Here is a 16,023-nt window from a genome sequence, read left to right as displayed (position 1 = left end):
ACTCTCTACTTAGTGCACTGGAGGGAGGACTGAGGCGCACAGCTTCTCAATGGGGGGACGGAGCCAAGAGCAGACAGAGCAGTCATTCCACTGGAGCCTTCCGCTGCACGCGTGAGGAAGAAGAAGAAGAAGAAGAAGAAGAAGTGAGGAAGCAAATTAACTCCCTGTCATCACCACCATATAGGACTTCTGCCGACAGAGAAGAGACAGAGGCAGGAGGAGGGAGAGGAGAGGAGGAGAGAGCTGCACGTCTGTGGTTGATACAGCAGTGACATGATCAGCTCTCCATCTCCTAAATCCTGGCTAGTTTGTGACACGGACTCCTGGGTGTTTTGCTTTTGGTGAGTGTCTGTGCTCTAAAGGATTTCAAAGGAACTGAGTCGAAGGGGGGGCCAGGGGAGGGGATATTGACAAAAGAGCAGCATTTAGCCCCTTTGTGCTGTGTTCGGCTTGTTTGGTACTGGAATTTCGGGCGGGAATCCCTGGCTTCAAAGTATGGATGGATTTAAGACAGAGGAGTGAGTCTGCTGGGGAGGCAGTGATACTGACTGAGCTCCCTTCCTTCTGAACACACGGCTCAGGTAAGGGCGTGGGACTTTTGAGGAATGCCTCTGGTGTTTAGGGGGAGCGGGGGGTTCATTTACCAGGACCATGTAAGAACACATTTCCCAGAAAACAACGCTAGTATGCTTGGTTTGTAGAAATATGAGTCTGAGAATTAAAAAAAAAAAAAAAAAAGAGTCTGACTGGATTAATAGACACATGTGGTGAAACATGGAAACACACATGTACTACATGGAACAATTGTGTAACTGAGTGAGAACATCCTGTACGGTATGTCAGTATACAGTATTCTGTTTGACCAGTATAGGCTGTATAAGTTTTAAACACATTTAAGTGGGGCACATATTTTACACAATCATGCTTCTTCTTGGGGAAAAAAAAAAATGACAGCATTAGACAGCGTCTACTCCGACCATGTGGACTGACATATCGCAAGCATAGTGTACTAAATACAATTTTTTGTGCACATGTGTTTATAGGATAGCAGCCTATACTGTGTAAGACTCTACTGTATATCAGTGGTTTAGCACTGTCGCATGGAAAACAGAAACACATCGGCTACGTGTTTTGGGAGTCATTCCTAAAGTTGTCTCCGCAGACAGTGAAGAAGCGCAGCCAGAGGGAAACAAAACGAGCCTAATTCTGTTAAATCAAGGGAGCATGCAGGTGCATTAGATGTAGGTTATGTGCCTGCAGGTGTGCCTTCTATCTGTTTCTACTCTCCGACCGCATTTATCTCACGCTGGAGTTACCAATTACGCATTCCAGAACCGTTCGTTCGGTACGCAGTGATAAAAATTGTTTAAACGGGACCACAAAACTGAGAGCAAACTGCTTTTGACACTTGGCGTATTCCAACATGTCGTTTGCTCTTTTCGCATGGAAAACCAGGTGGGTACCTATTATAAAGAAAGCGGTCTTGCTCAGAGAAAACGAAGCTACAGTACATGAGTTTGGTTCTGTGTTTTGTTGGAGTAACACCTGCTGTATGCTTTCCACTAATGGAATAGCCTAGCCGAAGTTACCCATAGTGTTTTAAAATTATGCCCGTGTTTGTTTGTTTTAGCACTCTGCCTGTGCCAATTCACCTCAGCTGTCGGCGAGGACAACATTGTTTCGACAATGCGAATACGATAACCGGGAGGTGCAGAGCCTATAGGCAGTTGTATAGGATATACTGTTAACCATGCAAGAGGAACAATTTGAATATGAAGGCAGCTTGGCAGAGAAATACAGTGCAGTAAAAAAAAAAAAAAAAAAAACATACCCACGGGAGCAGTTCACATTTCGACAAAACCGGGGATTACCGTGGATTTAGTGCAGGGGTGGGGATTTACAATGTGCTGTTAATAATTATATGCTTAATTTTTGTACACTGAATGTTAAGCAGCCTCAATGTCATTAAGAGGGCACAGAGCGCATGTCTAACTTTTAGTAATGCATCTAATCTCACATACACATCAAAACACAACGTACTTTAGTCTGAGCAAGCAAGCGGTGGCTTTGGTGCTTTCTGAAAATAACTTTCCATTGTTGGACAAGGCCTGCTTTCATGCCAGGCACTTTACAGACATTTGAATACAGACTCTCAGACTAGGCTGCTAAGTGCCTGTGTCACCCGTCTTTACTTTTAAAACAGTAAATTATACAGGCTCCTTATTTGAACTGTTTGAAATGTGAAATTCATTCATTTGAAGTTCAGATTGAACATTCCCGCTGGGGCCTCGTGCATCCTACTGTATATTCTCTTGTGTATTAAGCTGTGATAGACTCAAACATGAGATGAGCATTAGATTCTCAATCTCTTCAGTGAAAAGTGACACAATCACAAAAAACAACTACACTGCTTGTGACATCTATGAGTGGTGAATTAATTGATTTGGGTGAAAAAGTCAGTAAAATATATGCTTCTTAAAACTGGCCATGATCAAGCATTCATAGGTTTATTAATTATTACATATGGACAACATCAGGCTCAATAAACAGGATATGTAGGTTGCTGTGTAGAAAAAGATGTAGTGGAGCCCGAACACACATCAAGTTAAGAGTTGTGCAAAAATGGTTTGGGGAGGCGGGGCGGTGCTTTTAAATTTCCCACTTTGGGGGCCATTTAAAGCAGAGCTGCAAGCATGAGGTCCTGAATGGAGTGAGGTTCTAATAACACCTGCAGAGGAGGAGAGCCTCATTATTCACGGCAATGAGGGCTGAGGCGTGTCTCCATATGCTGGCCCTCACCAGCCATTAGGCAATCGGAAATGAATCTCTTAGGAGGCTGCCCATGCTTATGAATATAGTCCTTCTTATCTTCTTCTAGAATATCTAGGGCTCTAATGTTGTAGAAACTAGGAATTTCCATAAAGAGATGACCCAGCCCTTTATGAAATATGGTCCATCATGGTCTGGCAAAGGGATCAGGTGTTATTTCTGCTGCCACTGACAAACACTGTATGCCACTGTTTCATATTTTCTTTTTTGTCTGGTAGCAGTTGTTTTCAGACCACAATGATTTTGAGCATTTTGACAAGACTGACCTTGTGTTTATCTTAGATATAGCTGTTTGGGTGTTTGGGTCTCTTGGCTGTCATATCATATTATTCTGAGTTTATTCCTTAAAGAGAAACTATGCCTCATTCCCCTCTTTGTATTCATACTGAAGACCACTCTTTGTGCTAGTCATAAGAATATCACTGGAAAACTGCCTCCATGAAAACGTCTAGGAGTAGATACTGGTATTAGTATTTAGGCGTAGATATCATAATATACCAGTAGATATGCCAGCAGGGATGGGACGATATGCTATCTCTATCTCTCATATCTCATGATATGATTCCATATGAGATATGGGGTTCACGATTCAATACAACCACGATATGATGTAATAAATAAAAGTTCAATGACAACAAAGTTTGACTGTGCAGAATTATGTTTATTTTTGAGACACAAATCTCTCTAGCGATGGCATTTGCTTGCTAGAATGTAAACAACAATTTAAAAATGTCATTACAAAGTGCAATATACTATCATTTCGATGGAGAGCTTGTGAAATTCTGATGGGCAAACTGTCACATTTGTGATTACTACAGCTGCCCCACGATACATATTGTCACATTTTTGTATTGAGATATATTGCGTTTCGATATATTGTCCCATCCCTATATGCCAGTATACTTCTTTGCTGCTCCTATGTATAATTTTGTTGGTTTGAATTAAGAGTAAGCAATACGTTCAATTAAATGGAGGCAAGTGGCCCATTCAACATTAATCCAGCCATGCTGTAATATAACTCTATCCCTATTTCTCACCTGTGTGTCCCGCTGTGTGATGCCCTGCAGACTCGGCCCTGCCATGTCCTGGTTGCTGGCCATGTGGATTAGCCTGGGCTTCCTGCTGCTGTGCCAGGCCACACTCTACCAGACCATCCAGCAGCACCATGTGGCCCGGCCCGGTCGCACCGACATTCTCACCCTGGGTACGTGTCCCTCTTTGATGCCTGTCACCCCTCTGGGTCTGCAGACTGTGTCGCCCTCAGATTGAAATCAGTGTTATGGTACATTGTCCTATCAATGGGGCAACAGTCCTCAGCTTTGGTTTCCTACTAGCACCAGCAAGAAGGCTGCAGCATTATGTCAGGATGATTTGCCACGGTGCTGTACTGTAGCATGATGATTCACTACGCTTACAGTCATACATGGATAAGCACAGAGGAAGACTACGCACTGCTAATTGCATGTTACCTACTTAGCTTTAGTCATACTCACAGCTATCTCTCCATACATTTTGCGCTCTTCATGGAATGAATATAGTTGTTAGACTGTAGTGTTTAGGCTGAGCTGCAGCTGCTGTTTGGATCTGAACGTGGAACTCCCCCACTAGCCCAGTTAGACAAAAAGCACTTTTTAACACTGTGAGTTAGCTGGTAGGGAGAGGATTTTCTGTGTGTACGGAGGGGAATTCTTGACTGCTGCAGCCTGAATCTTTCTGGCAGACTGTTACGAGTAGGACAGGCTGTAGGCAAAAATCCCCATCACTATGCTGGTAGCCAAGGCGGCTTTGATCATTGTGGCTTAGATGGAAATGACAATTATGTTTCCCTCTTTTTCACCGGAAACGTTCGGCAATTAAGCCCGACTCCTTCTGCACCGTAGGGGCAAAAGGGGAGGGTGTAGACACCGAGGTGGGTCTAATTCTCTGATTATGAAAAAGCGTTCCACCATTGCTTATGGTGTATGTGTGAGTGTCAGAGGGAAGGCAAAGGTTTTTTTTTTTAGAGCAAAGCAATGGCTTTCTTTAAGCTTCTAACAATGAAAGTGACTCTCAAGCTGCTGCTGATGATAGTATTCCCAAAACCCTCCTACAGAGTGGGGCTCTCTCCGAAAGCCAAGCGGCTGTTAAACATTGATGCTATCTTCTGCCTGGTTCCGCTCTATGTGTGTTGTATCGCAGAGCAAAAAGACAGTAGTTGAAGCACAGCAAAAGAAAAAAAAAATCAGCCATTGAATTCTCCTTGCTTGTGTTGAACACTGGTGACTTTAAGCAGCATGTTGGAGAAATGGCTTACTTTTGCTCTGGAACAGCTGACACATGAAAATCCAAGCTATGATAGATAGAAAGTTCTCAAAGTATTCTAGTCTCGTTAATTGGAACAAGAGGGTGAGGGATGAGCGACAGAGAGCTCTGAATGAATTTTTTAAAGCCTGGCTTCCAGTTTTTTGTTTTTTTTTTCCGGTGGGGTGGCAAGTAGAGCTTGGTGCCAAAGATGTACAAGGAAGTGCAAGGCTCAGTAAGTGTCTTTTGAATAATGCAGTGGTCCCATAGGGGAAAAAAAACCCAACAAAAAAACAAAAACAAAAGAGTGAGCCCCTCCCCTTGGCATAGGCCTAGAGGAGTCATCCAGGCACTGGGTGGTTTCGCCTGAGAGTTTTCTGACCGAGAGATCAGCTCACACACATACTACATACAGCACTAAGGCAAGTATGCACACACACACACACACACACACACACACACACACACACTCACACACACACACACTCACTCACACACCATTTTCTCACAGAAGCCATTATGGTGTGGCATTTTCATGGGTCCAGTGGGGATACTGGAGCTGTGTGCTGTACACAAGAGTTCTGAGAGGACTTGAGATTGCGCAGTACATAAGAATGATGAACACACTCTCTGTATTTTATTCGATCCTTTTAAGCCTCTTGATTTCATTTAAGTTATTACAGTGATTTGCGCTGGTCCCCCAGAAATGTGAATAACGTCACAGAGAGGTAATGAGTTATCAAAAAGAGAGATGTTATCCCACGCAGCAGCACGGGTAGTTTTATGACACCTGTTATTGGCGTCGTCAATATTCAGACTGCGCCCAATAAAGTCTGTCACAGGCCCAGTTTGACACAAGTGCTCTCCAGAAAACTTTTTAAATCAACAAACTGTGATGGATGACAGCAATAATTGGTGTTGACAATCTAATACATTCATAATCTCAGGATATGTTATGATATTTTACTATCCTAATCAGCAGGCTTCCCAGGGATAATGGTCTCTCTCCGCTGGGCGCTCGGAGAGAACACCCTCTTTCCTGTCTTTTTTTTTTTGCTGCTCGGCAACTGTACAATTTACTGTATGTCATGTTTTTTTAAGGGGATTAAACTGACATCAATCTTGCTCAGCTATGGAGTGGCGTTAACCGATCTAACCAGAACTGCTCTCTCGGAATTGAAATGCTATGATGAATATTTGAATTAGAATTGATTTTATAATTTGAGAAGCTCTCTGGTTTCAGTGAGGCCAGAACCCTCAGATATAAATAGATATGGCTATGTAGGACGTGGTAAGAGAGAGATGTCTCGCCTTGATAAATCCATTGGCTTTTATGCTTGGCTGTTCAGAAATCAAATAATGTTTGTGTGATTAAAAGGGAAGCTGTTAAAAAGAGGTGTGATGCATTGTGTCCGTCATGATAAATTAACGTGCGAAATGGCTTCATTAATGAAGGATGTGAAATAAAAGACTGCTTTGCTGATAAAAGAATGACGCACTAATAGAAATACCTTTATATTTTAGACCCACGCAAGATGTCGTATTATATTTGTTGAGATTATTGATTTTATATCCGCAAAAGTGCTTGATGGCAAGATAATGCTAGGTGAAACCACTTCCCTGCACCTTGCTATGTGGCATCAATAGTGTAACGCTGTTGCAGTGCTCTCTCTGGTACGGTCATATGCAGTACAAATCTTTGTAATGTGAAATACAGGTCAGTGCTTTGTTAGAAACCATGTTGTGAAATAATGTTTTGTGGGGCTTGGCATGCAGCCAGGCCCACTGTGTGAGAGACTGAATGGTGCAAAAACTCACAAACCATCCCACATAGGCAGTGATGCACAGACAAGGGGCTGTGTGGATATCTGAGCAGGGGAAGTGAAGGTCATGTTGAGCTAGGTACAAATGTAATCCTCAAGCCCGTTCAAGCATCTAACAATGTTTGAGAAATCGGCTTATCCGCCTCCCGCAACAGTGAGCTGACAGTGCATACCAAAAAAATGTGACGGAGGAGATAAAGTTTCAGCCTCACGTTTATTTATTTATTTGAATATTTCAGTGACAAATCGGCGTAGTCACCGCTGAGGCGGAGATTGAGTAACGAGTCGCCTGACTGCTTCGTCACCTGCTCAGGAAGCGGCGCCGCTCCCTTTCCCATGAGCCCCTGCTCCGCTCAGCCTCCCCCGCGTCCCGCTCGTGCGGCAGAAGATTGATGGCGGCCTGATTCTGGGCAGCCAATTCTGGTCTCTCAAGAAATAATCCACTACATTGACAGATGAGCTGAATGTGACATGACACACACAAGCCCAGCTCTGCACTCGCCTCACCTGCCAGCACAGTGAGTAGAAGTGCTCACTGCCAAGACTGCTGCTGCAGAAACCAGGCCACTCTTGACAGCACATAGTATTGGACTCTATTACAGCCCAGTGAAAAGTCTGACAAATTTACATTGTCAGTGCATTGCTGGCAGAAGTTACAGTGGATTTGGTATCTTGTAACATTTAAATTAAAGTGCTCCCTAATGGGCTGTCCACTCAGTATTATACAGTATCTCCATTAAGTCACACATACCGGATATTTATTTACCCTTTTTCAGTTGAGGTATGCATAGCCATGTTCATTGTGTAGCAATGCCCAGGGGGGCACTGTGAGAGTAATGACGCTTTATCTGGCGCTTTGTTTTATTATGACTCTGACAGAGCTATTTAAGAGACTCTCAGATCTCATAGAACAGCATTTGATTTTCGTTCCAGGTGCAGCTTTAAAACCATAAATCCACTAGCCTGTTTTGTTTTGATAGCACAGTCTGTTGCTGACATTTTGTTTGACCAAGTACCATTTTCTTGTCAGCCATGATGACAAGGCAATGCATTGTTTATGTGCCACTGTTGAACTGCACTTAATAGGTTATTAAACCACTCATTACACCGTCAGCATTGAATACTGACTTACACAAGTTATCTGCCATTTGTATGAAACAATATCATAATCAAAATCTGACATTAGAAAAAAAAACAGCACAAAATGGAGGGTCATGATGTAGCAGAAAAGACTCATGCAGTGGTCTTATGCTTTAATCCACTGATTTGAAATAGCTTGTAAGGACTAATCTAATCACAGATGATCGGAAGGCATTTTAATGAGCTTAGTGTTTAATGTGGCATAATGCTCCCTCAGTCTTGAAAACTCTTGAGGCGGAAGAAAACATGTAATTACTTTGATTAGCCATGATACAGACATATCATATGGTCAAACAGTTTAATTTGAGCGATAGCAAAATCTGACTATTTAAGCGAGGATGTCTTTGTTAAAGGATAAGGCCGGTGTTTTTTAATGCATTGCTTACCGTCAACAAATGAAAATATGAAAATAACAAAATCAACAATGCGTTTGCTCTACTCTACTTTCTGACTTCCTACGTTCTGTTTTTAGCCGTCAACCCGGAAGTCATTGGCTCCAATTGTAAGCTAAAAACCTTGAAATACAGCTCACAAAGACATAGTTTACATTTTAAAAATCGCTAACTGTTACCACGAAAAGTCAGATTGTTGTAGTTATTACCAAATCAAATTCAAATGGGAACAAATTCTTCATTACGCCGGGGACTATTTCCGGTGCTACGGAACTACTTTCCTGAGATCGCAAAGTGTTTACAGCCGGCTTATTAAGTTGTTTGAGGAAAAAGTCAGCTGGCCCGGTGCATCGTGATGATGAAATATGTTGCCCAGAGCAACGGCATGGCTCTTTGACGTGTTTTTAATCGTTTTTTTAATACAATGGAGTTCTATGGCTGCTGGGACATGGCTTCATTGGGCACCGGCTGCATGGACGAGACTTGCTGGCAAAACAAAATCATTGCTGATTTTGTTATTTTCATAGGATTTGTTGACGGTAAATAGGTGTTTTTTAATGCAATGCATTAAAAAACATCGGCCTTATCCTTTAACTTTAGAAATGCATCTTTGCTTTAAAGAACACAACCTGTCATCATACTGTAGTGGTGAATTTAAAGCTTTGTATATCTATTCAGGCTCCAGTTTATTTTTTATCTTTACATCTAAGGTTTTGGATTTTCTGTGGAGTGGAAAATCTGACAAGAGATGCTGGGTGTTGAAATGAACCTTGAACTTGGTATAGGATAGCTGGTTTTCGGTAAATGAGGACTGGGTAGGATTCCGGAAACGTACATTTGAACAGTGTGAATTGATTTTTCCATTGCCATGCGGATGGCTGCTTCAGAAGATGGATGATTTTTCTGGCAGTGTTTGAGAACGTTTGGAAATTAGCTTCACAGGCTCAAAAACCGAATGCACACGCCGTTTCAACTTGGAACTCATTTCCATATTTCTCTGACTCCTCATCACTACAGCTTAGTGTTAGTGGCCCTCACAGCAGTCTCTGCAATAGAAAAGGAAGGGAACATGCGCTTTTTTCACACTGTAGTGTTCAAACAGTATTTAAGTACCCTGCGCATGAGTGTAATCTAGCTGCTTTGCTTCTTCTGTTGAGGTTTGCCAGCTTTTGTGCTTTTATCGAAGGCAGATCCATACATGCTACCCACAGGAGAGCAAAAGGTTCGCTGAGCTTTTTGTTTTGCCATTAAATCTGGTTAATTTCACATCCCCATTAAATTGTGGAGACTAATTAGTGTGAGAATTGATGGTGAAACAAAATTCAATTAAATTCCACTCACTTGAATGGATGACGACTTAATCAGATTTTTGCAACGTGGATAAAAAGGAATTGTTTTGATCAGGTTGGCAGCAGTGACTCATGTGGAAATACCTTCATAAGCCACATGCATGGGTGCACACACACACACACACACACACACACACACAGTCACAAACAAGCCGCTGCTGCGTCCAAGATATTGGAAGGAGTTTTTCTGAGGTGGCAGGAGACACGCTCAATCCATGCTGTCCTGTTGGATTTGAAAGAATAAATTCACCTCTTTAAGAACTGAAGCTGTAGGATGATGAGAAACGTAAATTTAATGTGACACAAATTTAATTAGAAACATTAACTTACTGAACATAGCATCTACAAATGCAGCCTTTTGCCAACAGAAAGAAAGTCAAATCCTTTAATCTCCCTCCACATGGGATTATAATTGCTTTGAAAACTGTGGGTTTAGGTAGAGAGCTCATCAGCGGTACGAGGTCTCTCACTGTCTATCGCGCAGCATGCCCTTCCAGGTAATGAAAGCAACCTTTCTCAAAACTAGGCAATAACTGGCTGATCATTCCGGTGCCGAGGCATTACTCTCGCCGTGCCTGGCCTCCTTCCTCTCCCCTCCTTCCTTCTGTTCCCCCCTCCCTCCATCTCCCCGTCTCTATCGGCCCCTCAGACGATTTGTCATGGATCAGATGAGACAATTTGTCATGGATTAGTGCACTTAAATGTCTGTGTGATAGTGGAAGCAGTCACTGGAAAAGCTTAGGAATCCTATTACACTGCTTTTTATGGCCGGCGGGGGGAGGGGGGGGGGGGGGGGGATGGAGGTTGAATTGGCACTTTATATGGGCTGTGTACCATTCCTTTACTTCTTCCACCACATATAATCAGTGATTCAGTCAGAGGTGGTCTTCCACTGGCGTGTCCCTAAACTGGGAGTGTGAAACAATTGTTGGATGTGTTTTCATACTTTTCTCCTTGATTAGCCACTCGCCGGGTGGCTCACTTTGTCGCTGAATTACGGTGTTGTTTTCCTTCGCGAGACAGTTGGAAACCCCCCCACCCCCCCACCCCCCGCATACTCAATTCACTCACTGTGATACATTCGTAACCAAATGTGAACAGCCTCTCTAGTTTGACTGCCTCTGACGGCAATAAGTCACACAGTGAGAAATTATGTAATTTTTTTTTTTCCCCCCCACCATCTTATATTCTTTCTAGGCCAACACATTCGGATTCACCCGTTGCAAGATTGCTCAATCATTAGTATTTACTCAGCAGTCTTTCTCATCACAAGCGTCTCACTGCTGCGTGTACTTTGATGCATTTTTTCCCTCCTTGAGTGAAATGAGATGGTAGTAGATTAGATCCCATCCCTTATCTCCTCTCTGAAGTCAGATAATTGTGTCAGACAGAGCGTACAGGTGCTATTTATCACAGGTGGCTCATTCCTCCAATTCTGTCTCACAAGGAGAAGGGGAAGAAAATAGACAAACCACTCATACAGTAAAAGGTGTGTTCAAAGTGTCCGACTGTCGAGCAATAGCTTGACACATATATCTCACGGTAAATCTATTTCCAACTGTCTATTTTAAATTGTCCTCTATGTGTAGGTTTTATTTTCAGTCAGAATTTATCTACTTCAGCCCCTCGCATGGAATCCATTTTATTTACAGTAAAACATGCGGCATGAAGTTACTATATCATGGAACATTGCCATCTTTATTCATACGATATCTTATGCAGCTTCTCCATCACCTCTAGGCCCCTCAAGCCCTTTCGTAGCGTCTTGCCGAACTGAAATAGCTTGCTTATGTTAATGGAGCAAAGAGCCACACAGCCAGGTAATTGTAATGCAGCAGAGGCACTTTGCACCATCATTTAGAACCACTGCAGGGGACGAATGTTACTCATTGGGTGTTTTGTTTGCAGAGGACTCGCTTTGCTCCGGCAACTCATTTACCCAGTGACAGTCAAAATAGATTGTCTGAACCACAGTACCAGTTTACTTCTAAATCTTTTCACTTCACTGCAATTTTTTTTTGCAAACCCTTAATTTTTGGAAGACACTCGATAGGAGGTATAAATAATAAAACGGATCGTTTTCAGCGTCGATTTTAGTCCCATTAAGAATTCAGGCAATGTGAAAAGACAGCCAACAGAATCAAAAGAAAGCTTGTGTTTTGACCTCCATTGTCTTTGCCGTATTGCCAGTTGTTTCAAAGTGCCAAGAGCAAGTGAATATTTTACCCACGTTGCCTTCTCCTCTAGCTCTTCACTTCTGACAAGCTGAAATAAACCCAGATGGAACAATTGATTGAAAAATTTCAGTTTTTGCCTCTGGTCTGAATTGATCCATTTCTTTTCATTGACATTTTAGCCACTGAAATATTTATCGTTAACATCTGTAGCTCTGCTCTTAAAGTTCCTGTCTATTTTTTTTCATAATAACCCCCCCCCGCCAAACACACGCAACACACAAACACACACACACCTTGTCAGGAAACTGCTTCATCTTTGCACCTTCTAGGTTTTACAATTGTTTCCACACTTCTAATAACATGGACTTTGAAATGCATTTTTTCAATATTTTGCCAAGGTGACTTGTTTCCACAGTCTTGCCCAATGCTACATTCATTCGAGCCCTGACAGGGGACAAAAATGGATTATGGGGTTGGGAATTATGGAAACAGAAATCCTGTTGCTTGAATATGTCCCCAGCTGTCAAATGAATGATTGAAACATTGTCTAAATTTTCCATCCGAGGTGCTCCGTCAGCATTAGCTGAGGTCTATTTGTCTTGTCTGATATGTCTGGCGGTATCTATGCGGCTGCTGTGTCGCGGCAACACTATATTGTCTCATCACATCTTTATCTGACAGCAAACGCTTTAATAATGGGAGGTATTGTGAGATGTCGCAATCAACAGTGTTCATCAAAACTATACAAAATAACAGTTTTGAGATGGACACAGCCAAGCTCCCCAAATAGATAGATAGGACATCTTATTTTAATTTGTCAGCCACCATGTGCCTGTTTAGCCTATTGTATATCCCATATGAGAGATGCCAGTCAGTTGTACTGTACATGGCGAGAATGGTGACTTGCTCTTTGGAAATGTTGGCAAACAATTAGCGTACGGTGCCGCTGCAATGTATCATCATTTGCCACAGTATCTCCAGCACATGCCAGGTTGACTGAACATGGCTCAACGCCCTCATGCCTTCCTGCTTGGGACAAGTGGCTGCCAGTGATTGGCCGAGGGAGTGAGGGAATGAAGGATGAGGTGGCACCTGTATGTGTCTGTCTCTGTAGCCTAATGACCCAGAGGAGCTTTCTGCCTCACACACCGTCTCGCTCTCCCCTCTTTTACGCTCTCTGTCTTTGTCTGTACCTCGCTCTCAGGACACCTCATCTGCTCATTAGCTGTCCAGCTCATCTGTCTGTCTGTCTGGCCTCGTCCCGTTCCCATTGTTTTACCCACAAACTATACGTCAGCTCCCTCTTGCATGGCTGGGGCTCTCTGTAGCCCTGCCAAAAGACATGCTAAACTACAATTTTCTCGAGTAATTGAGCAAAGCTGGCAGTATGTATTTATAATGCGGCATTATTTATAAGAACCTCAGGGTGTCAGGCAGGCTATGTAAGATTTTCTATGCCTCATTCCACATCCTGGATGTTTTAAATGGTATGAGCTACAGAGCTTTTCCAACAAAAAGGCCTTTTGACCTGTTCTCTCTGTATGAGGATTAATGCCTGCTCTAAGGAACTTGCTCAACCTTTTCCCTTAAGGCATCAACAAGAACACAAGGCATACATGTGTACTAAATAAAAGAGTGTTATTGCAGTTGAGCTGATATAACTGAATACCTTTCCACATGCCATCTTTGATCATAACATCTTTTCCCTGTCCTTGTGGATTTCAGTCCTCTCCAAGGCATAAACTGCAAGGCACACATGCATACTAAATAAAGAGTGCTGGAACTGTGCTCATATATAACTGAATCCCTCACCTCATCTTTTATCATAACATTTTTTTTGTCTGTCCTTGTGGAGAATCCACATCAAGGCCTCTGAGCTTAAGCTCTTTCATGAAAGATAAACAAAAACATCACATAATTTATAATATTGCTAGTGAGCTGCTGCATTCGCAAAGCATTCTGGCAAAGTCATGGTGCGCAGTTTTTTCATTACTCGGCTCTGATGCACACAGGGGAAGAAGGGGAACTGTCAAGGTGTGTCTGGGCTCCAATGGTTGGCTTGAGAACAACATGTATAGGTTCATTCATTAAATGTGATTGAGTCTGTGAGTCTACAAAAAACTCAATATGCATTCATGTTTAAAGTCTGGACGATGTAGAATATTTTACTTATTTTTCCTGGAACTATCCTCAGTCACTGCACCCTTCACTGCCCTGGTCCCATGTATTTGGTATCAGTAACTTTACCAACTTCTTAATCAACCAGCTGACTAGTCAGTTGTTTGGGTCTTAGATCACAAGTTTTTTCTGTCTGTCAATTTTCATTTCATGCTGTGTGAGTTATTTGCTGGAAATATGCATTGAGCTCAATGATCTGTATCTCATGCTTCTGCTAAATGCAATTTCCTCTTTTCTTACGAGACATTCTGGATGATTTTGTTTCCAGTGAAGGCCTTGGTTCCAGTGTGTGTGCGACTGGGTGCAAGCGTGTAATGGAAAGAGTCTGCTTAGAGGGAAGATAGCTGAGCCAATGTGCTCTGCTTTCGTTTGGATCAAGGGCTTTGGTTTCCCTCTCAGCAGATACAAAGAAGCACAGGAACAGTGTGATGTTTCGCTGAAGAGAGTAACAGTACCTCTGGCTCGCTTGTATTAGCTTTAGTATTACATTCCACCTCTTCCTCAGTGTTGTACTGAATGCAAGTCTTGCACAGAGCTGCGCTCGCGCCTCAATGCCAGCCTCTCTCTCTCTCAGGTGCAATCAAAGCATAAGCCTTTGATTTAACCTTGAATAAAATACAGAATTGTTTTGTGATACATCCATTGGAGTGAGCAGCACCTCTGTCTAGCTTGGCTGTTACATTCTATTCGTATTGTTTTTCAGGCACAGACGAACCTCGCTGTCTCTCAGCACCCATATTAGTCACAGTCACCAGTATTAGTCACTCCGCATCCTAGTCGCTCGCATCACATCTTCTCCACACCTTTATCTGTTATCTGATAGTAGGATGGAGTTGCTAAAGTGCTGTTAGCATGGTATTAATTATCCATACATGACAGAGCATCACACTTGAAGGCAGGGGTGGCATTAGCGGGAGTTGCTGCTTCTCATAGAGTTCGTTGGGGTGTGCAGGAGCTGCGTGCGTCCTGTCACGGCAGTCACGCACAGCCTGATACTCCCGGGCCTCCGTGCGGGATAATCCGTCGCCGTAGCGAGGCTATTAGAATTTTGGAAGATTCACATGAGAAGGCAGGCAGACAGACGGCATCTCTTTTTTTTTTTTTTTTTTTTTTTTTTTTTTTTTCACCCAGCTCTCCAGCAAATGAGAAATGTCACCCACAACTGCAGCGGGGGCAGGCTGGAGGGGGTACATATTCAAAGAGCTATGACTATTTGTTCCACTGGTGTAATGTGGTTGGCGGAATGCACCGGAGGGTATGGGAATAAAGGATAAGAGAGAGGTGGTGGAGGAATACTTTTCTAGAGAAGAGGAAAGAGAGAGAGATTGGAGGGGAGGGTGGGGGGTGGGGGTGGGGGGGTAAAGAAGATGGGAACCTCATAGCAAGGCTCATTAGAGACAGGGAGTATGAGTTCTACTTGGGGAATATCTATTTCTGACAGGTCGCTCTCTGCCCTGACACTGTGACATCTAGACTGCCAAAATTTGTACAGTTGTGTGTGTGTGTCTGTGTGGGCCCAGGGGCCCCCACAGGGATAGAGTATGACAGTGGAGGTTGTGTGTGTGTGAGGTAGGTGTGTGTGTGTCTGTGTGTGTCTGTGTGTGTGTGTGTGTGTGTGTGTGTGTGTGTGTGTGTGCGTGTGTGTTTATCACAGCATTGCGCCTGGGGCTGACATGCGCAGATAGGAAATGCATCATTTCCAGTCAAGCACACACTGAGGTGTGATAGTGTTATCACATTGTCACCACTGAACCTTCTGTTGGATTTTACCTTAGCCCTTTGATAACTTTGCATTAGATATGTGTTGTACGGCTTCCAATTCTACAAAATACATGCAAAATACAGTGCTTAGTTT

The 16,023-nt window shown here is 43.0% G+C and overlaps 1 protein-coding gene across 1 annotated transcript in view; it reads left to right on the top strand.

Moving 5' to 3' along the window:
* The first annotated feature begins 3,909 nt into the window (after nt 1-3,909).
* Nucleotides 3,910-16,023, top strand: part of tafa1b (TAFA chemokine like family member 1b) — a 96,736-nt gene continuing 84,622 nt past the window's right edge. Inside the window, exon 1 of the mRNA XM_078283481.1 lies at nt 3,910-4,033. Coding sequence (XP_078139607.1) covers nt 3,910-4,033 — 124 coding nt within the window. The remainder of the gene's footprint in view (nt 4,034-16,023) is intronic.

Source organism: Centroberyx gerrardi, chromosome 5 (assembly GCF_048128805.1).
Source record: "Centroberyx gerrardi isolate f3 chromosome 5, fCenGer3.hap1.cur.20231027, whole genome shotgun sequence".
Classification (NCBI taxonomy): Eukaryota; Metazoa; Chordata; class Actinopteri; order Beryciformes; family Berycidae; genus Centroberyx; species Centroberyx gerrardi.
This window is presented reverse-complemented; position numbering and strand designations above follow the sequence as displayed.